This window comes from Mobula birostris, chromosome 13 (assembly GCF_030028105.1).
Source record: "Mobula birostris isolate sMobBir1 chromosome 13, sMobBir1.hap1, whole genome shotgun sequence".
In the NCBI taxonomy this organism is placed as follows: Eukaryota; Metazoa; Chordata; class Chondrichthyes; order Myliobatiformes; family Myliobatidae; genus Mobula; species Mobula birostris.
The window spans coordinates 84,132,482-84,154,805 of NC_092382.1; the positions used below are offsets into that span (position 1 = coordinate 84,132,482).

At 44.4% G+C, this 22,324-nt stretch overlaps 1 protein-coding gene and 1 pseudogene across 1 annotated transcript; one reads left to right on the forward strand and one right to left on the reverse strand.

Annotated features, from left to right (window-relative positions):
• The first annotated feature begins 5,469 nt into the window (after positions 1-5,469).
• Positions 5,470-22,324, forward strand: part of LOC140207084 (uncharacterized) — a 216,073-nt pseudogene continuing 199,218 nt past the window's right edge.
• On the reverse strand, positions 13,426-15,334 carry LOC140207718 (peptidyl-prolyl cis-trans isomerase-like). The gene has a single exon (XM_072276274.1). It carries the CDS (start codon positions 15,005-15,007, stop codon positions 14,504-14,506), a length of 504 nt encoding a protein of 167 aa, XP_072132375.1. The 5' UTR covers positions 15,008-15,334; the 3' UTR covers positions 13,426-14,503.

Below are 22,324 nucleotides of genomic sequence, written 5' to 3' on the forward strand. Positions count from 1 at the left end.
GCAATCCGGGCACAATCCTGCTCTCGTCCCTCTCTCTCAGCCCCACGATCCGTACACGGGCCCCGGGGAGCTTCCGGCTGATGAGGGAATGGGAACCGATGGATCTCTCAAGACAGAGCTGAGCTCCAGCTTTCTAAATGCAAGAATTAGGAACTCGGAGAAAGGGAACAAAATCTTTTACATCAGCAGGTGAGAAAATCACCTTTGTTCTACTTCCAATCACAAACAAGAGAAAATCTGCAGATGCTGGAAATTCAAGCAACGCGCAGAAAATGCTGGATGAATTCAGCATTAGTACTCTTATCCATAGATGCTGCCTGGCCTGCTGAGATCCTCCAGCAGTTTTTGACCTATTCTCTGTGCGTACATAATGACATCAAACAACTTTGCCCTGGGCAACAAGTAGCTTTCACACCACAAATGAGCCAGACTCCAATGAGACAGAATACAGCCCTTCCCTTCAGATTCATTGGCATTGCCATCAATGAGTTCACCACCGTCAGTCACCTGGGGGAGGGTTCAGGGGAAATATTTATGTACAATACAGAAACTGGTGTTACCTGAGTGATATTTGGAAATCTGCCTTTTTAAAGCATAATTTAGGAAGCAAATCACGTATGGAAAATGTGCAAAAGCTCTGGTGAGAAAATCCTTCATTACCCATTACAGGCCTGCTACATAGGTTGTGTGAGAGTGCAGATGAACTCGATCAAACTCAGAGAAGATCAAAGTTCTTTTTGACAGTATTTGCTAGCTGTTAAAATGACTACCTCGCTATATAAAATTCAATTTGTCACTGGGTAAAAAATGCACAGTACAAGATTTGTGTGCACACTGGTCATTACAAATTAGAGGGGACATTGATGGGAAGGTGGGGAGACCTCCAGTGTCTCTGATGCCCTCACCTACAAGATGTGCATCCAGCTGCAGCTTGTAATCCTGTACTTTAAGGAGTTGGAACTTGAAATGGTATTTGGTAAGTGGGAGGCATTCAGAAGTGAAATTTTGGGTTGTAAAGTTCGTCTGAGCCTGCAAAAATAAAAATTGAAAGGTAACTGGTGTAGGGAACCTTGGTTTTCAAGAGATATTGAGGCCCCTTATATTTTGTTCCTCCAAATGGCTCAGTCTGTTGGGTCCTATCAAGACTCATTAATGACTACAATATCATAATTCCATGCCCTGAGCTCATCTGACTTTCTTTTTAAATCATCGTCTGTTGATTTCTAAAAGCTTCCCAATAGTTTTTGTTCTTTTGTTTGCCCTCTCTTTGGATTTTACGTTGACTTTGGCTTCTCATTTCAGCCACGGTTGCGTCTTCCTGCCTTTCCAATGCTTCCACTTCTTTGGGATGTATCAATCACTCAGCTCTCAAATTGCTCCCAGAAACTCCAGCCATTGCTGCTCCACTGTCATTCCTACCTTTTCCCTTCCAAACAAGTCTGCCATAGAAACATGGAGAAGTTCAGTACGGAAACAGGGTATTTGGCCCAACTAATCAATGCCGAAAAAACATTTAAGCTGTCTAATGCAACTACCTGCACAAGGACCATTGCCCTCCATACCCCTACCATCCAGGCTCCCGTCCAAATGTATTTTAAATGGTGAAACTGAGCTCAAATTTACCACTTGTGCTGGCATCTCATTCCACATTCTTATGACCATTTCAGTACAGAGCTTTTCCAAATATTCCCGTTAAATTTTCACCTTCGCCACTTACCCATGACCTCTGGTTGTCATCCCACCCAACCTCAGTGGAAAAAGCTGCTTGCATTTACCCTATCTATACCCTCATAATTTTGTATACTTCTAACAAATCCTTAAAGCAATGTATAATTTCCTTGTTTATCTTTAGAGCCATTTTTAGGTATATAAGATGATGAGGGGCATTGATCGTGTGGATAGCCAGAGGTTTTTTTCCCAGGGCTGAAATTGCTAAAACGAGGGGACATAGTTTTAAGGTGCTTGGAAATAGATACCAAGGGGATGTCAGGGGTAAGTTTTTTTTTTACACAGCGAGTCTTGGGTGCATGGAATGCACTGCCGGCTATTTGTGTGAGAGTGTTTCAGTTACTGTGGGGCCAGGCACCCATGCAGCTCAGTGGAAACAGGGAATAATACCAATGGAGAGAATCAAACTGAGTCAGTTCACAGACTGGAGATGACAGAAATGCTCCATTCTTATAGAGACAGGAGGAGCATCAGAGAATTTGTTGGTCATTCTAGTACCAGGTATGATATTGTGGCCATCACAGAGATGTGGCTAAAGGATGCATGTCTCTGGGAGCTGAACGTCCAAGGATACACGGTGTATCAGAAGGATAGGAAGGTAGGCAGAGGGGGAGGCGTGCCTTTATTGGTAAGAAATGATATTAAATCATTAGAAAGAGGTGGTATATGATTGGAAGGTGCAGAATCTTTATGGGTTGAGCTAAGAAATCGCAGGGGTAAAAGGACCCTGATGGCAGTTATTTATAGGCCTCCAAACAGCTACAGTGATGTGGACTAGAAATTACAACAGGAAATAGAAAAGGCTTGTCAGAAGGGCGGTGTTATGATAATTGTTGGGGATTTTAACATGCGAGTGGATAGGGAAAATCAGGTCGGCACTGGATCTCAAGAGAGAGAATTTGTAGAATGTCTGCGAGATGGCTTTTTAGAACAGCTTGTTGTTGAGCCCACTAGGGGATCGGATGTACTGGATTGGGTATTGTGTAATGAACCGGAGGTGATTGGAGAGATTGAGGTGAAGGAACCCTTAGGAGGCAGTTATCATAACATGATTGAGTTCACTGTGAAATTTGAAAAAGAAGCCGAAATCTGATATGTCGGTATTTCAGTGGAGTAAAGGAAATTACAGTGACATGAGAGAGGAACTGGCTAAAGTTGACTGGAAAGGGACACTGGCGGGAAAGATGGCAGAGCAGCAGTGGCTGAAGTTTATGCGAGAAATGAGGAAGGTGCAAGACAGGTATATTCCAAAAAAGAAATTTTGGAATGGAAAGAGGAAGCAACAATGTTTGACAAGAGAAGTCAAAGCCAAAGTTAAAGCAATGGAGGGGGCATACAAGGAAGTAAAAATTAGTGGGAAGACAGAGGATTGGAAAGTTTTTATAAGCTTACAAAAGGATACTAAGAAGGTCATTAAGAGGGAAAAGATTAACTATGAAAGGAAGCTAACAAATAATATCAAAGACGATACTGAAAGCTTTTTCAAGTATATAAAGAGTAAAAGACAGGTGAGAGTAGATATAGGACCGATAGAAAATTATGCTGGAGAAATTGTAATGGGAGATAAGGAGATGGTGGAAGAACTGAATGAATATTTTGCATCAGTCTTCTCTGAGGAAGACATCAGCAGTATACCGGACACTCAAGGGTGGCAGGTAAGAGAAGTGTGCGCAGTCACAATTACGACAGAGAAAGTACTCAGGAAGCTGAATATTCTAAAGGTAGGTAAATCTCCCAGACCAGACAGAATGCACCCGCGTGTTCTGTAGGAAGTAGCTGTGGAGATTCCGGAGGCATTAGCAATGATCTTTCAAAAGTCGGTAGATGCTGGCATGGTTCCGGAGGACTGGAAGATTGCAAATGTCACTCCGCTATTTAAGAAGGGGGCAAGGAAGCAAAAAAGAAATTATAGACCTGTTAGTATGACATCAGTGATTGGGAAGTTGTTGGAGTCGATTGTCAAGGATGAGGTTACAGAGTACCTGCAGGCATATGACAAGATAGGCAGAACTCAGCATGGATTCCTTAAAGGAAAATCCTGCCTGACAAACCTATTACAATTTTTTGAGGAAATTACCAGTAGGCTAGACAAGGGAGATGCAGTGGATGTTGTATATTTGGATTTTCAGAAGGCCTTTGACAAGGTGCCACAAATGATAACAAGATAAGAGCCCATGGAATTACGGGAAAGTTACATACGTGGATAGAGCGTTGGCTGATTGGCAGGAAACAGAGAGTGGGAATAAAGGGATCCTATTCTGGTTGACTGCCGATTACCAGTGGTGTTCCACAGGGGTCCGTGTTGGGGCCGCTTCTTTTTACATTGTACATCAATGATTTGGATTATGGAATAGATGGCTTTGTGGCTAAGTTTGCTGACGATACAAAGATAGGTGGAGGGGCCGGTAGTGCTGAGGAAATGGAGAGTCTGCAGAGAGACTTGGATAGATTGGAAGAATGGGCAAAGAAGTGGCAAATAAAATACAATGTTGGAAAGTGTATGGTTATGCACTTTGGCAGAAGAAATAAATGGGGAGAGAATTCAAAATTCTGAGATACAGTGGGACTTGGGAGTCCTCGTACAGGCTACCCTTAAGGTTAACCTCCAGGTTGAGTCGGTGGCGAAGAAGGCGAATGCAATGTTGGCATTCATTTCTAGAGGAATAGAGTATAGAAGCAGGGATGTGATGTTGAGGCTCTATAAGGCGCTGGTGAGACCTCACTTGGAGTACTGTGGGCAGTTTTGGTCTCCTTATTTAAGAAAGGATGTGCTGACGTTGGAGAGGGTACAGAGAAGATTCACTAGAATGATTTCAGGAATGAGAGGGTTAACATATGAGGAACATTTGTCCGTTCTTGGACTGTATTCCTTAGAGTTTAGAAGAATGAGGGGAGACCTCAGAGAAACATTTCGAATGTTGAAAGGCATGGACAGAGTGGATGTGGCAAAGTTGTTTCCCATGATGGGGAAGTCTAGTACGAGAGGGCATGACTTAAGGATTGAAGGGCACCCATTCAGAACAGAAATGCGAAGAAATTTTTTTAGTCAGAGGGTGGTGAATCTATGGAATTTGTTGCCACGGGCAGCAGTGGAGGCCAAGTCATTGGGTGTATTTAAGGCAGAGATTGATAGGTATCTGAGTAGCCAGGGCATCAACGGTTATGGTGACTGGGACTAAATGGGAGAATGGATCAGCTCATTATATAATGGCGGAGCAGACTCGATGGGCCGAATGGCTGACTTCTGCTCCTTTGTCTTGTGGTCTTATGGTCTTATTCCAGCACTGCACGGTTAGAAGATGATTTCTCTCTCCAACTTGGGTTGAACTTAACTGTAAGTGTGATGCCAGATCCCACCTTGCAACTCATTTGAAATGCTGTCCTGCACTCATTGATGGATTTTGTAAATCTTTTAAAGGTTAAAAATGACAAAGAATTTGTCTACGGGAATCTCGAACACAACACACCAGTGTTGCTGTCTCTGTCCAGATACTGAAAAAGTGGAGCAACGGATTCACTCGATCATTCCTCCTGCTCAGACAGTGGAAATGGATTCACTCGCCCATCTCAACTGAAGGTACGTCAGCAAGTACACACTGAGCAAGGCCATTCACCTGTTCTGTGTGTGAGAAAGGATTCAGTCAGTCTTCCCACCTGTGGACACACCAGTCAGTTCACACTGCACAGAGGCTGGTCATCTGCTGAATTTGTGGAGAAGGATTTATTCGGTCATCTGACCTAATGGCTCACCAGCGAGTTCACACCAGTGAGCAGCCGTTCACCTGCTCAGACTGTGGGAAGGGATTCACTTGCTCATCCACCTTAATGATACACCAGCGAGTTCACACTGGGGAGCGGCCATTCACCTGCTCGGACTGTGGGAAGGGATTCACTCAGTCATCCCAACTGAAGGTACATCAGTGAATTCACACCGGAGAGAGGCCGTTCACCTGTTCAGACTGCGGGAAGAGATTCACTCGGTCATCCGACCTACTGCTACACAAGTCAGTTCACACTGGAGAGAGGCAATTCACCTGCTCAGACTGTGGGAGTGGATTCACTCAGTCATTCACTCTAATGGCACACCAGCAGGTTCACACTGGGGACAGGCCGTTCACCTGCTCGGACTGTGGGAAGGGATTCACTTGCTCATCTAATCTGAAGGTACATCAGCGAGTTCACACTGGGGGGAGGCCATTCACCTGCTCAGAGTGTGGGAAAGGATTCACTCAGTCATCCAGCCTACAAGCACACTGGTCTGTTCACACTGGGAAGCGGCCATTCACCTGCTCAGACTGTGGGAAGGGATAAACTCATTCATTTCAACTGAAGGTACATCAGCGAGTTCACACTGGGGAGAGGCCATTCACCTGCTCAGAGTGTGGGAAGGGATTCACTCAGTCATCCCAACTGAAGGTACATCAGTGAATTCACACCGGAGAGAGGCCGTTCACCTGTTCAGACTGCGGGAAGGGATTCACTCGGTCATCCGACCTACTGCTACACAAGTCAGTTCACACTGGAGAGAGGCCATTCACCTGCTCGGACTGTGGGAAAGGATTCAATTCATCATCCCAACTGAAGGTACATCAGCGAGTTCACACTGGGGAGAGGCCATTCACCGGTTCAGACTGTGGGAAGGGATTCACTCAGTCATCATCCCTCATGGCACACCAGCGAGTTCACATAGGGGAGCGGCCGTTCATCTGCTCGGTGTGTGGGAAGGGATTCACTCGGTAATCTCAACTGCAGAGACACCAGCGAGTTCACACTGGATAGAGGCCAATCGCCTGCTCAGACTTTGGGAAGTAAAGCCATTAAACATAGAAACATAGAAAATAGGTGCAGGAGTAGGCCATTCGGCCCTTCGAGCCTGCACCGCCATTTATTATGATCATGGCTGATCATCCAACTCAGAACACCGCCCCAGCTTTCCCTCCATACCCCCTGACCCCCGTAGCCACAAGGGCCATATCTAACTCCCTCTTAAATATAGCCAATGAACTGGCCTCAACTGTTTACTGTGGCAGAGAATTCCACAGATTCACCACTCTCTGTGTGAAGAAGTTTTTCCTAATCTCGGTCCTAAAAGGCTTCCCCTCTATCCTCAAACTGTGACCCCTCGTTCTGGACTTTCCCAACATCGGGAACAATCTTCCTGCATCTAGCCTGTCCAATCCCTTTAGGATCTTATACGTTTCAATCAGATCCTCCCTCAATCTTCTAAATTCCAACAAGTGCAAGCCCAGTTCATCCAGTCTTTCTTCATATGAAAGTCCTGCCATCCCAGGAATCAATCTGGTGAACCTTCTGTGTACTCCCTCTATGGCAAGGATGTCTTTCCTCAGATTAGGGGACCAAAACTGCACACAATACTCCAGGTGTGGTCTCACCAAGCCCTTGTACAACTGCAGTAGTACCTCCCTGCTCCTGTACTCAAATCCTCTCGCTATAAATGCCAGCATACCATTCGCCTTTTTCACCGCCTGCTGTACCTGCATGCCCACTTTCAATGACTGGTGTATAATGACACCCAGGTCTCGTTGCACCTCCCCTTTTCCTAATCGGCCACCATTCAGATAATAATCTGTTTTCCTATTTTTGCCACCAAAGTGGATAACTTCACATTTATCCACATTAAATTGCATCTGCCATGAATTTGCCCACTCACCCAACCTATCCAAGTCACCCTGCATCCTCTTAGCATCCTCCTCACAGCTAACACTGCCACCCAGCTTCGTGTCATCCGCAAACTTGGAGATGCTGCATTTAATTCCCTCATCCAAGTCATTAATATATATTGTAAACAACTGGGGTCCCAGCACTGAGCCTTGCGGTACCCCACTAGTCACTGCCTGCCATTCTGAAAAGGTCCCGTTTATTGCCACTCTTTGCTTCCTGTCTGCTAACCAACTCTCCACCCACACCTATACCTTACCCCCAATACCATGTGCTTTAAGTTTGCACACTAATCTCCTGTGTGGGACCTTGTCAAAAGCCCTCTGAAAATCCAAATATACCACATCCACTGGTTCTCCCCTATCCACTCTACTAGTTACATCCTCAAAAAATTCTATGAGATTCGTCAGACATGAGTTTCCTTTCACAAATCCATGCTGACTTTGTCCGATCATTTCACCGCTTTCCAAATGTGCTGTTATCACATCCTTGATAACTGACTCCAGCAGTTTCCCCACCACCGACGTTAGGCTAACTGGTCTATAATTCTCCGGTTTCTCTCTCCCTCCTTTTTTAAAAAGTGGAGTTACATTAGCCACCCTCCAATCCTCAGGAAGTAGTCCAGAATCTAACGAGTTTTGAAAAATTATCACTAATGCATCCACTATTTCTTGGGCTACTTCCTTAAGCACCCTGGGATGCAGACCATCTGGCCCTGGGGATTTATCTGCCTTCAATCCCTTCAATTTACCTAACACCACTTCCCTACTAACATGTATTTCGCTCAGTTCCTCCATCTCACTGGACCCTCTGTCCCCTACTATTTCTGGAAGATTATTTATGTCCTCCTTAGTGAAGACAGAACCAAAGTAATTATTCAATTGGTCTGCCATGTCCTTGCTCCCCATAATCAATTCACCTGTTTCTGTCTGCAGGGGACCTACATTTGTTTTTACCAGTCTTTTCCTTTTTACATATCTATAAAAGCTTTTACAGTCCGTTTTTATGTTGCCTGCCAGTTTTCTCTCATAATCTTTTTTCCTCTTCCTAATTAAGCCCTTTGTCCTCCTCTGCTGAACTCTGAATTTCTCCCAGTCCTCAAGTGAGCCACTTTCTCTGGCTAACTTGTATGTTTCTTCTTTGGAATTGATACTATCCCTAATTTCCCTTGTCAGCCACGGGTGCACTACCTTCCTTGATTTATTCTTTTGCCAAACTGGGATGAACATTTGTTGCAGTTCATCCATGCAACCTTTAAATGCTTGCCATTGCATATCCACCGTCAATCCTTTGTGTCATTTGCCAGTCTATCTTAGCTAATTCACGTCTCATACCTTCAAAGTTACCCCTCTTTAAGTTCAGAACCTTTGTTTCTGAACTAACTATGTCAGTCTCCATCTTAATGAAGAATTCCACCATATTATGGTCACTCTTACCCAAGGGACCTCTCACGACAAGATTGCTAATTAACCCTTCCTCATTGCTCAAAACCCAGTCCAGAATAGCCTGCTCTCTAGTCGGTTCCTCGACATGTTGGTTCAAAAAACCATCCCGCATACATTCCAAGAAATCCTCTTCCTCAGCACCTTTACCAATTTGGTTCACCCAATCTACATGTAGATTGAAGTCACCCATAATAACTGCTGTTCCTTTATTGCACACATTTCTAATGTGTGTCAGAGGTAATTTTTTCACAAAGAGCATGGTAGGTGCATGGAATGCACTGCAGGATGAGAGGGTAGAGGTGCATACAATGCGATCTTTTAAGAGACTCTTAGATATATACATGGAGCTTAGAAAAATAAAGGACATTGCGGTAGGAAAATTCTAGGCAGCTTCTAGAGTAGGTTACGTGGCAGGCAGAGTATAGTGGGACAAAGAGCCTGTAATGTGCTGTAGATTTCTATTTTCTCTGTTCTATTTGTTATACCATGGATGTCTGCTTGGTAAATGTTCTTAAGCCGTGAAGCAAATGTTGTTAAAAGTTTTCCTTTTTGCAGTATTTTTCTATTGTCATTGTTTTTTGGTATTCCAGATAGCTGGGTGTCAAGAGTCCTGATGAAGGGTCTTGGCCCAAAACGTTGATTCTCATCCATAGATGCTGCCTGACTTGCTGAGCTCCTCCAGCACTTTGTGTGTATCGCTCCAGACATCCAGCATCTGCAATATCTCGTGTCCCAGATACTGGTATGTTTATCGAAAGGACACGCAGGCAGGGAAAGAGGGTGGTGTGGCTCTGTTGGGAAAAAAAATAAAATCAAATCATTAGAAAGAGGTGACATACGGTTGGAAGATGTTGAGTCATTGTGGATAGAACTAAGGAACAGCAATGGTGAAAAGACCCTGATGGGAGTTTTTTGAAGATTCCCAAACAGTAGGACGTATATTATCCACAAATTACAACAGGAGAAAGAAAATGCATGCCAAAACAGCAATGTTACAATAGTCATGAGAGATAGTCATGCAGATATATTGGAAAAATCAGGTAGGTGCAGGATCCCAAGAGGGGGATTTCCTACGATGCCCTCAAGATGGCTTTTTAGAGCAGCTCCTGGTTGAGCCCAGCTGGGGACCAACTATTCTCGATTGGGTGTTGTGCAACGAACAGGAATTAATTAGAGCACTTAAGGAGAAAGAACCCACAGGGGCAAGTGATCGTAAAATATTGGAGTTCATCCTGAAATGTGAGAAGGAGAAGCTGCTGTACTGTCTGTACACCCATGATTGTGTAGCCAAGTTTCCATCGAACTCAATATATCAGTTTGCTGATGACACAACAATTGTAGGCCGTATCTCGGGTAATGATGAGTTTGAGTACAGAGAGGAAATTAAGAACCTGGTGGCATGTTGTGAAGACAATAACCTATCGCTCAACGTCAGCAAGACGAAGGAATTGGTTTTTAAATCAGAAGGAGTAGTGGACAGCACGACTCCATTTACATCAGTGGTGTGCAAGTGGAACAGGTCAAAAGCTTTAAGTTCCTCAGGGTCAATATCACAAATGTCCTGACTTGGTCCAACCAAGCATAGTTCACTGCCAAGAAGGCCCACCAGCACCTTTACTTCCTGAGGAAACTAAAGAAATTTGGCCTGTCCCCTAGAACCCACAGTCATTTTTAGAGATGACCGTAGAAAGCATTCTTCTAGGGTGCATTACAACCTGGTATGGAAGTTGTCCTGTCCAAGACGGGAAGAAGCTGCAGAAGATCGTGAACATGGCCCAGCACATCACACAAGCCAATCTTCCGTCCGTGGACTCACTTTACACCGCGTGTTGTTAGAGCAGTGCTGCCAGGATAATCAAGGACACGACCCACCCAGCCAACACACTTTTCGTCCCTCTTCCCTCCAGGAGAAGGCTCAGAAGCTTGAAGACTTGAACGGCCAAATTTGGGAACAGCTTCTTTCCAAATGTGATAAGACTGCTGAATGGATCCTGACCCAGATCTGGGCCATGCCCTCCAAATATCCGGACCAGCCTCTCGGGTTTTTTTGCACTACCTTACTTTCCATTTTTCTATTTTCTATTTATGATTTATAATTTAAATTTTTAATATTTACTAACTTTTACTATTTTTAATATTTAATATTTGTAATCCAGGGAGTGGGAAGCACAGAATCAAGTATCAGTGTGATGATTGTACGTTCTAGTATCAATTGTTTGGCGACTATAAAGTATAAAGTATATGTATTCCAGGTCAACCACTCACCTCCCACCCCTGTCACCATTTCCACCTTCCCACCTCCCCCTCACCTGGATCCACCTCTCACTCCCCAGCTCTTGCCCCATCCCCACCCCTCACCTCTTTTCTCGGACTATTTCCCGTCCACTCTCAGTCCAGAGGGAAGGTCTCGGCCCGAAATGTTGACGGTCCATTTCCCTCCACAGATGCTGCCCGACCCACTGAGTTCCTCCGGCAGTTTGTTCTTTGGTCTGTATAACCCGTGTTAGTGTGGGGAGCGGGATTTTACACCATATTCCCGGTACAATCTCAACAAAACACAAATAATTGTCACTTTGCCCGGACCATTGGCCCCGCTTGCAGGGCAACAGTCTGCCGGTGTTTGCCCCCAATGTGGTGAATCGCCACCACCGTGGGCTCAGACATTTCCACAGATGAGCCCCTCCTGTCCCCACCGGGACAAACATCCTGTCCGCCCCCTCTCTCACCGTCTTCATCCTCTCCCTCCCCGGGGAACCGGCATCAAACCGACGGGCCGAGCGGTCTCCTCCTACCTCTCAGCGATACATCAGACTCCGGCCGCAGGAGACGCTTCACAAACGCCCCAACTTCCCTCGGAGGGAAATGGAAATAAATCAGAAAGCGGACATTTACTTTGGGATTTTGTTCCGATTTGACGGGCAGGTCGCAATGCGGCAGGAGACCGGGTAACGCCCTCTCGGCTGGTCCGCCTCCACTATTGGGTGTAACAGTGATTGACATCGCTTCGCACCAATGGGAATAGCGCAGCTCTGCAATCAATTCAATTCCTCTGTTGACTGTTCGGGTGGTGGGCGTGCCTCGCGCTCAGTAGCTCAGCCGTTAAACCGAAAAAGCTCGAGCACAGCAGCGCGTGTGTGACGTAAGGCACCGTGCTCGTGACAGGAGATGCAGATACGGGGAGACCATGGGTGACGTCAGGCGCGTGCAGGAGGGGCTGCTGTGTGACGTAACGTGAGGGGAGAGCTTCAGTTTTAAAACACCTTTTGTTGGGTCCGATCAGGAACAACAAAATTAAATTCGGGTTTCATCGGGAGCGGATCCGGTGTTGTGAGATGTGTCCGGCTGTGCCGTCTTGTTGGTGGAGTGGGCAGCGGGGTGTTTGTCTCCGGGCTCTCCTCAGCTCCGGTTTTCACTTTGCGACCGAGCCCGGGCCGTGGATCAATTCCTTGTGGTTCTGCAGGGGGTTTGGGGCGAAGGGACAGTCTGTCTGTCTGTCTGTCTGTCTGTGTGGGTCGGGGTTATGAGTGGGTCCCGGGACACATTAACTTGTAAACACCGGACCATCTGGTGAATTGGATCAGACAGCTTCGCTCGCCTGTCCTTTCAGGAAACAACAATTCTCTCTTCATATTAATGACTGTCTAAACTTGCTGTGAACAAGATTCTGTGTTACAAGATTGTGAGTTACAGAGTCTAGGACAGCTGTCACCGTCATGGGCTGCGAGTGCAGACAGGGATTGGGGTCACTGAGCTGTGCATCAGAGAAGGACACGGGTTTGTACAGCCTCCTGTGGGGTAGAAATGTCCACACGGTGAATTCGGATCTGCTGGCACATCGGGAGTCTGAAAGGGAAAGGGAATAGGGAAGGGGCTGAGCAGAGAGTTTTAACAGGGGTGGAGGGGTACAGGAGCTGTCTGATAGATCGTTTTTAATTGTTTTTTATAATCTCACAGATGGTGACTGAGGAAGGAGCTCGTTGACGGAGGATATCCGGAGGCGAGCAGCTCAGATACGGAATCAGGAATTGAATTGCATTGACTTTATTTCTTACATCCATGAGGAGTAAAAATCTTTACGTTACGTCTCCATCTAAATGTGCAACGTGTAATCATAGTAATTTATAATAAATAAAACAGACAATGTAATATAGAGGACACTCAGATCAGCGTGAGTTAATCAGTCTGACGGCCTGGTGGAAGAAGCTGTCCCGGAGCCTGTTGGTCATGGCTTTTATGTTGCGGTACCGCTTCCCGGATGGTATCAGGAGAATGACAGTGTTGTGATTTTCTGTGTCACGGGTACAGACAGTCGTCTCAAGTGAGGAGTTTGTGTGGAGATGCAGCTTCTCTGGAGGTGGAGGAAAGAGGACACACCAACAGGTGGAACCAGCTGTGGGAAGACATGGTTTGTCAGGTCTGATGATGAGCTGAATGTACCATAACCTTCAGACTGAATCAGAAAACCATTCTGAGGTTATTTGACATGTCAGAAGCAGGGGAGATGTGATCACATGTGCAGAGGGCAGGGGTTGTGTCTCCATGAGACCCTCAGTGAGATGGTTCAAGTTACAATGTGCAGGGCTGAAAGCACAGTGTTTGGGGCCGGATTTAATCACTGATTCTGACACAGTGAGAGGGTTAGTTTTGCTGTAAGGAGGAAACATTAATGGAGAAAGAGACAGGAACTTCATCAATTCTACACGGGTCCCATTTATCAGCACTTGGCTCTTAGCCGACTGTATCTCAGCAGTTTCTTTCTTTTTTCTTTTCAAATCTTTTTATTATTATTATATTATTCAAAAATAACACGAGTACATCAAATTAAGCAACACAATGTCTAGAGGAAAAAAACATTATTTTAAAGATTGAAAAATGTTGCTGATAATTAAAAAAAAAACTACTAAGCAGAAAATCTGGGATAAAACCCCATTAGGTGTTCAACCCGGAGCCATACGTCATACAAAAAGCCTCTAAAAATAAACATCAAACCGCCAGCAAGGAAAAAAATATATACCAAAAATTTACAATTAGATCATGGAGGAAATCTATCAATTAACTCAAATGATAATAACGAGCAAATGAACCCCATCTTTTCTCAAAATCAAATAAAGGTTCAAAGGTTCGACTTCTAATTTTCTCCAAACTAAGACATAGCATCACTTGAGAGAACCATTGCGACAAAGTGGGAGCTGATGTATCCTTCCACTTCAACAAAATGACCCTCCTAGCTATCAATGTAACAAATGCAATAACATGATGGTCAGACATAGAGATATCACGGATATTTTGAGGAATTATTCCAAAAAGTACAGTTAATTTGCTAAATTGTAAATTAATTTTAAGTGCTTTAGAAATTGTCGAAAAAACTGACATCCAGTACTGTTCCTGTATAGAACAAGACCAAAATATGTTGTCATCGTCCGGTCCATAAAGACGGTATTCCGGTTCACGGTCCGGTCCATCGACCCCTGATCCAGGTTTTCCTGTCTACACTGGACATCTGGTAGATCATCAAGTTTCGGGCCGACCAAAGAGCGTCTTTCACCGAGCTGATCTGCCAGCAGCACCGGACGTTTTTTTTTTGTGTTTTTTTTTTGGAGTTCCAAACAATCACACTTTATTTAAACAGTACAATTCCAAATTCAAATACTTTAGGTCAACTGCCCACACTCAGTGATTTTAACCGTGGCTTTTGGTGTTCCATTCATGGTGCCACATCTCTCCATCTTCTTTACCACATCCATTCCTTCTACCACAGATCCAAACACAACATGTTTCCCATCCAACCAGCTGCTCCTTGTGACGCATATGAAGAACTGTGAACCATTTGTATTTGGTCCAGCATTGGCCATGGACAGGATGCCTGGCCCCGTGTGCTTCAGCTGAAAATTCTCATCTTTAAACTTCTCCCCATAGATGGACTTGCCTCCAGTGCCGTCATGTTTTGTGAAGTCGCCACCCTGGCACATGAAGCCAGGAATGATTCTGTGGAACGTTGAGCCTTTGTAACCGAAACCCTTCTCGCCTGTGCATAATGCACGGAAGTTTTCTGCAGTCTTTGGGACAATATCTGGTCTTAGCTCCATCACTAGGCGACCCTGGGGTTTATCCTGAATAGAGATGTCCATAAAAACCTTGGGGTTTTTGCCGGCCATGGTTCTGCAGTTTCCGAGGTCGGAGAAAAACGCAAGCGGTAAGCTGTACACTGCCTTTGTCACTGTGCGACGATGCAGCCAAAAAGCGGAGAAGCGATACCCACAACTGTCCGGACCCTTTCGGATCCTGCTAGTCTTCCCTCTATTAAGTTAGACAGACTGTCTACAGGACACCGATTTATCCTACTTCTCTCCAACGTTTGAAGTAGGTTTGGTGTAATTTCTCTCAATCTTGGACAGAAGTTGTCTTTTTCTCCCTCGTCGCGAAAGCTCTTTTGGAATATAGCTGATCGTGTAAAATAGCTGATATTTCACCAACCAAATGAGAGAGGCGGACCTGGTTTGTATGAATACTCCTCCTCTCAGCTGATAGTCCTGTCGAACTGTTCCGCCCGCCCTCTCTAGCGTCTGATGTTAGTGCAAGCACTCATTTAAGGAGGTATTTCTTAACTTACAGCAAAAGTCTGGAGGAAGAAACGCCCCACGAGAAGGGTGCACCATCTGTGGAGAATTCCCAAGGAAGTTAGGATGCTATATCTTTGAAATAATATACGTTGTAATGAGGATTAATTAATTGATGGTAGTCAAGAGGACTGGGAAAGTTTAAAACTACAAGGTATGCCACAAAAATTGTAAAGAATGTGGGACTCATGAGTAAATTATTAAAAATATTGATGGGGTTTTTACAGAAATACAAGCAAAAAGCCAAAAGTAATGTTGGTTTTTGAGGCTGATTGTAAAATTGGGAATGAGAAGGTACAGATTCTAAATAATGAAAATAATAACAGATTGCAAAGGTCTGTAGGGAGAGAGATTTTTTTTATTTTTATCAGTGAAAAAGTACAGGACAAATTTGTAACTTTACAAATGAGTGGCATCAGAGATAGTGGATGCATTGGTTGTAATCTGAGGAGACCGGATGTATGTTCTCAAATTTGTTGAAAATATAAAGATAAGTGGCTTATCAGGTGATGCAGAGTACACAAGAGCCTGCAACGTGATGAGCACAGGTTAAGTGGATGAGCAGGAAAGTGGCCTTTGAAATATAATATAGAACAAAATATGAAGTTGCCTGCCTGCTCTGGAAAGAAGAAAGACAAACCTGATTGTTAAATAGAGAGGTGTTTAGAGAATGTTGCAGTGCAAACTCAATCTCTAGCACACAAAAAGGGTGTGTAGGTTAAACAAATATGCAGAAAGGCCAATGGAATGTTGGCCTTTATTGTAAGGGTTATGGAATACAAGGGTAAGGATATTTTGTAGCAACTTTATTGGGAGCTCGTGAGACAACACCTGGCGATCTGTGTACAGTTTAGATCTCGTCTTTAATAAAGGACATACTTGAATCAGGGGATTCACATATGGGGGCGAGGGGTGAGCGTGTAGGGAACAATGAGAAGTGATCTTACTGAAGCAAGATTCTGAGGGTGTTGTCAGACAAGATGCTGAGACGATGTTTCTCCAAGTGAGGATATCGAGAAAATGGGATATAGTTTGAGTAATTGGTTTCCCATTGATCAGGAGATGAAGACGAATTTCTTCTGCAGGTTGTGATCCTTTGGAATTCTCCACGTTAAGAGTTATGGTAGAGCCATAGAATATGCAATATATTGTAGGCATATGAACTACATGGAAATCTACAGGTGCAGAGAGAGAGTTGGAAAGTGGTGTAGAGGCCAAAACCAGATCAATAATGATCTTATTGCATGGGGTAGTGGGGATGAAGAGCCATTTGGCTCATGCTCTGTTTCTGATGCATTTAACTCAATGGAGCATTGAGAAGTTTTGCAATGCAGACAACGGTTTTGTATTTGATCATAGAGTACAATTGGCAATTAGTCGATGAACAAAGGAAGCAGTGACAGTGAAGAAAATGGACACCACACATGCTCGTGACTACCCTGATAACATCAAGAGAGAAATATGCATCAATAAGATGTTGAACCATGAAAAGACTGTCGGCTTTTATGGGCATCGTCGAGGCCCATATCCAATACTTGTTTTTGGAGTATTGCAGTGGAGGAGAGCTCTTTGATAGAATAGGTAGGATCTGTGCTTAAACTTAGGGTTTAAAATAGAGAAGTTTGGGGTGAGGGGGGAAGGGTTAAAGATGTTTTGTATACGGATTGGCTAATTGTAATAATTTTGGTTATACCGTTGCTGTCACTTTTACAGATATATTTGTGTGGGTTTTTTAGTAATTGCACCTTTGTGTCCTGAGCTGGAAAAAGCTGGCATCCACTCCCAGACATTCTCCCTATAGAACACCCAGAAAACTAAATTATGGGAGAAATGGAACATCTGAAGTTGTACATAATACATTTCCAGATGTTACGGGGACAAAATAGGACAGGCTTTAAAGTTCAGCATGTAAGCTGCTTCAGTTGTCCTAGGTTTTTTGGTCTGTGGGCTAAATAGGGCATGTTGGAGAATCCATCTACTTGGGCACCTGAGTGAAATGAGGCCTGGGATTTGGGATTAAATTTAAGCGTGATGTAAAATGACATAATTTCAGACAATATTAATGATTTGCGAACTGATCCCAAGTTCAGCCTTTGATTAATGTGATCTGCCTTCCCACAGAGCCTGACGTGGGGATGCCCGAGGCAGATGCTGATGGGTTTTTCCAGCAGCTGATAGCAGGAGTGGTAAGTGCTCCTCATCATTTATCCCTTTGTTTTAAGTGAGTGTTTATGACGTGCAGCAGCAGTTTTCTCTATTTCGACGTACATTACTGAGCATGATCATAGATGGATTTACCTGCCCATGTTTGCTCTCGAAGAGCTTTGTCTGCCAGAATTGAACTAGCACTATAACCAGCAGTAAGGAGGTTAACAGTGCTTTGTCCCAATTTTCAAATGAGATCAATTTTGGAGCTCACCATAGTTCCCTTTGACAGTAAAATGCTGTTCATGGATGGGTGACCTCCCAAAGCATCTTCAGAAGTTTCATCATTCTTCCAGGCCAGCCTTCATACTCAACTTTCATATCGGCACTGGAAGTCTAGTGTGCACCCAGATTAAGTCACAAAATATTCTCTGAACCGATTGTCCAGCAATTGTATCTGACTAATTCTGCCAGAAATCTGTTCCATTTGTACAATTGATATTTTGTGGACTTGGAGAATTAGAAAAAGATGTAAATTCAGAATACCTGATTTATATTTGTCTTTGCCTACTTTCAGGAATATCTTCACAGCAATGGAATTACACACAGGGACATCAAGCCAGAGACTCTGTTACTTGATGACCAAGGTATAAGGATGCAAATCTCTTCACTTTTATTGTGTAATAGAACAAAAATTGGGTATCGTTATGCCTTATTCACAGCATTTGAGACATTTAGACAATAGGTGCAGGAGTAGGCCATTCGGCCCTTCGAGCCAGCACCGCCATTCACTGTGATCATGGCTGATCATCCACGATCAGTACCCAGTTCCTGCCTTATCCCCATACCCTTTGATTCCACCATCTTTAAGAGCTCTATCCATCTCTTTCTTGAAAGCATCCAGAGACTTGGCCTCCACAGCCTTCTGGGGCAGAGCATTCCATACATCCACCACTCTCTGGGTGGAAAAAGTTTTTCCTCAACTCTGTTGTAATTCTTAAACTGTGGCCTCTGGTTCTGGACTCACCCATCAGCGGGAACATGCTTCCTGCCTGCAGCGTGTCCAATCCCTTAATAATCTTCTATGTTTCAATAGGATCCCCTCTCAGCCTTCTAAATTCCAGAGTATGCAAACTCAGCCGCTCCAATCTTTCAACATATGACAGTCCCGCCATCCAGGGAATTAACCTTGTGAACCTACGCTGCACTCCCTCAATAGCAAGAATGTCCTTCCTCAAATTGGAGACCAAAACTGCACACAGTACTCCAGGTGTGGTCTCACCAGGGCCCTGTAGAGCTGCAGAAGGACCTCTTTGCTCTTATACTCAATTCCCCTTGTTATGAAGGCCAGCATGCTATTAGCTTTTGTCAGTGCCTGCTGTACTTGCGTGCTTGTTCTCAGTGACTGATGTACAACAACACCTAGATCTTGTTGTGTTTCCCCTTTTCCTAACTTGACTCCATTTAGATAATAATCTGCCTTCCTTTTCTTACCACTAAAGTGTTTAACCTCACATTTATCCACATTAAGCTGCATCTGCCCTATCACCCAGCCTGTCCAAGTCACCCTGCATTCTCATAACATCCTCCTCACATTTCACACTGCCACCCAGCTTTGTGTCATCGGCAAATTTGCTAATGTTACTTTTAATTCCCTCATCTAAATCATTAATATATATTGTAAACAGCTGCGGTCCCAGCACTGAACCCTGTGGTACCCCACTGGTCACCGCCTGCCATTCCGAAAGGGACCCGTTAATCGCTACTTTGTTTTCTGTCAGCCAGCCAATTTTCAATTCATGTCAGTACTCTGCCCCCAATACCATGTGCCCTAATTTTGCCCACTAATCTCCTGTGTGGGACTTCATCAAAGGCTTTCTGAAAGTCCAGGTACACTACATCCACTGGCTCTCCCTTGTCCATTTTCATAGTTACATCCTCAAAAAATTCCAGAAGATTAGTCAAGCACGATTTCCCCTTTGTAAATCCATGCTGACTCGGACCAACCTGTTACTACTATCCAGATGTGTTGTAATTTCATCTTTTATAATTGACTCCAGCATCTTTTCCACCACCGAAATCAGACTAACCGGTCTATAGTTTCCTGTTTTCTCTCTTCCTCCCTTCTTGAAGAGCGGGACAACATTAGCCACCCTCCAATCCACAGGAACTGATCCTGAATCTATAGAACATTGGAAAATAATTACCAATGCTTCCACGATTTCTAAAGCCACCTCCTTAAGTACCCTGGGATGCAGACCATCAGGTCCTGGGGACTTATCAGCTTTCAGACCCAACAGCCTATCCAACACCTTTTCTTGCCTAATATAAATTTCCTTCAATTCATCCATTAGCCTAGTTCTTTTGGCCACTATTACATCTGGGAAATTGTTTGTGTCTTCCCTAGTGAAGACAGATCCAAAGTACCTGTTCAACTCATCTGCCATTCCCTTGTTCCCCATAATAAATTCACCCGCTTCTGTCTTCAAGGGCCCAATTTTGGTCTTAACTATTTTTTTTTCCTTTTCACATACCTAAAGAAGCTTTTTACTATCCTCCTTTATATTCTTGGCTAGTTTACCTTCATACCTCATTTTTTTCCTCCACATATTGCCTTTTTATTTATCTTCTGTTGCTCTTTAAACGTTTCCCAATCCTCCGGCTTCCCACTCGTCTTTGCTATGTTATACTTCTCTTTTATTTTTAGAACTATACTCAAGCCCTCAGCAACAATATTCGTACCAGTTGACAATGATGAAAAGCTGAATGGGTCTTGAGTCAGTGATCGTTTCTGTATCTTTGTTCTCTTTGCTCAGTGTGCAAAGCATTTCTAGCAACGTAACAGGCTGAGATGTGCACATTCTTCAATAACTGCAGTCATCTCCATGCTATCTGATGGTGAGCATTTGTTGGATACGGATAAAAAGTTTTGAGATCCATTAGCCCATGTGGGAGGAGGCTGCCCATCAAGCTTGAACATTTCCCCGCATGTCACCGAAACTTTGGAACTAGAGCTTTGTTCTTCAGAGCAACATCTGAATCAATGGGAGTGCTGCAGACCATGGGTCTATTTGTTCGATGTGTATGCTAAGGGAAGGTGGTAGGGGTTCCAGCTGAATTTATTTTTTTTCTCCCATTCCCCTGCAGTTTACCTCAAATTCATTTAATGGTGTTTTGACCTCGGCAAGTCTGGTGATTGAACAGACCGTTTTGGTTCTGCAGTAAGAAGATTTTGGGCAGGGTTCAACCCTGGTTATTATTGAATGGTTTGTGATATTTGGGAAATGCCCATGGCTGTGTTGGGTGTGCGATGGTTTAAAGTAGTGGTCACCAACCTTTTTAAGCCCAAGATCCCCTACCTCGACCTCAGTGAAAGGCAAGATCTACCTACTAAATCGTTTGGAGAAAAAACAGCTCAGATTGTACTTCCAATTTGTGGCCTTTTATTTGGGCGAATTGTATTTGAATTACATAAAATACTTTTTCGTGCCGAAATGCTTTACGCCAAAGAAGCAATTACCATTAATTTATATGGAAACAAAATTTTGAGCGTTTCCAGACCCAAAAAAAATAACCTAACAAATCATACCAAATAACACTTAAAACCTAAAATAACAGTAACATATAGTAAAAGCAGGAATGATATGATAAATACACAGCCTATATAATGTATGTACAGTGTAGTTTCACTGAACAGAATTGCCAAACACGATTTGTAGAAAAGAATCGCCACATACACGCATGCACACATCATGCACGCGCACAGAGGTGCCCCCGGCCAGCCGGTCGGCAAGAATATTGTCAATATTAAACCGGTCTGCGGTGCCAGAAAGGTTGGGGTCCCCTGCCTTTGACCACAGGGCCACCAGGCAGTGGTCAGCACGTAATGTCCTGCAAGCCCTGCGGGAGAAGGACGTGATGGACACAGTGGGGTGGTTCCCTGAGCAGACCGTCCAGTTCATCTGGCAAAATGCCTCATCGCCAGACCTCACCAACAGGCACCAGGACCTCGCCTGGCTGGCGGTGAGAGGAGTCCTCCTGTATGCCCGGGACGTCATCTCCACACCCTGCTGCCCACGGGAGGACTGCAATGAGGAGGAGTCTGTGAACCACAGCTTGTACACTGAGTTCGCAGAGAGGGTGTGGAGCAGGATGGAAGGGACGGTATCGAGACTCATGCCCAACAGCTGAGTAACCGAGGATCCCTGATTTATGGGCTGCTCTTGGGGATGCACAGGGAGACCAACATCCGGTGCTGCTGGCAGATCATCAACTCGGTGAAAGATGTTCTTTGATCAGCCCGAAACTTGATGATCTACCAGCACATGGAGATGTCCGTGGGAGAATGCTGCCGACTGACAGATTCTCGGCTGCAGGAGTACGTGCTGAGGGATGCACTGAAACTCAGTGCAGCCACCGCAAGGGCCCGGTGGGGAAGGGCCACAGTTTAAGATTCGTCACCTGTGGGAGTGGGAGGGTCGGATGGGCAGTGTACACCTCATCAGCAGTATGGATAGTTGAATCAACATTGTGTCACAGGAGTGGCTAGAAATGGAGAAAGGTATTGACTGTAATGGAACTTCGATAAAGGAATGAGAGTCAACGCCTGGCATTTTATTGTAAATAAGTTTTATTCTTGACTAAGGTTTGAGAGTCAACGAATGATATATTGTAAACATCTTTATTTTGAACAAGGACTGAGAGTCAATG

What these genes read in the sequence shown, in the direction of transcription:
- LOC140207718 (XM_072276274.1), bottom strand. Translation starts at nt 15,007, where the DNA reads ATGGCCGGCAAAAACCCCAAGGTTTTTATGGACATCTCTATTCAGGAT.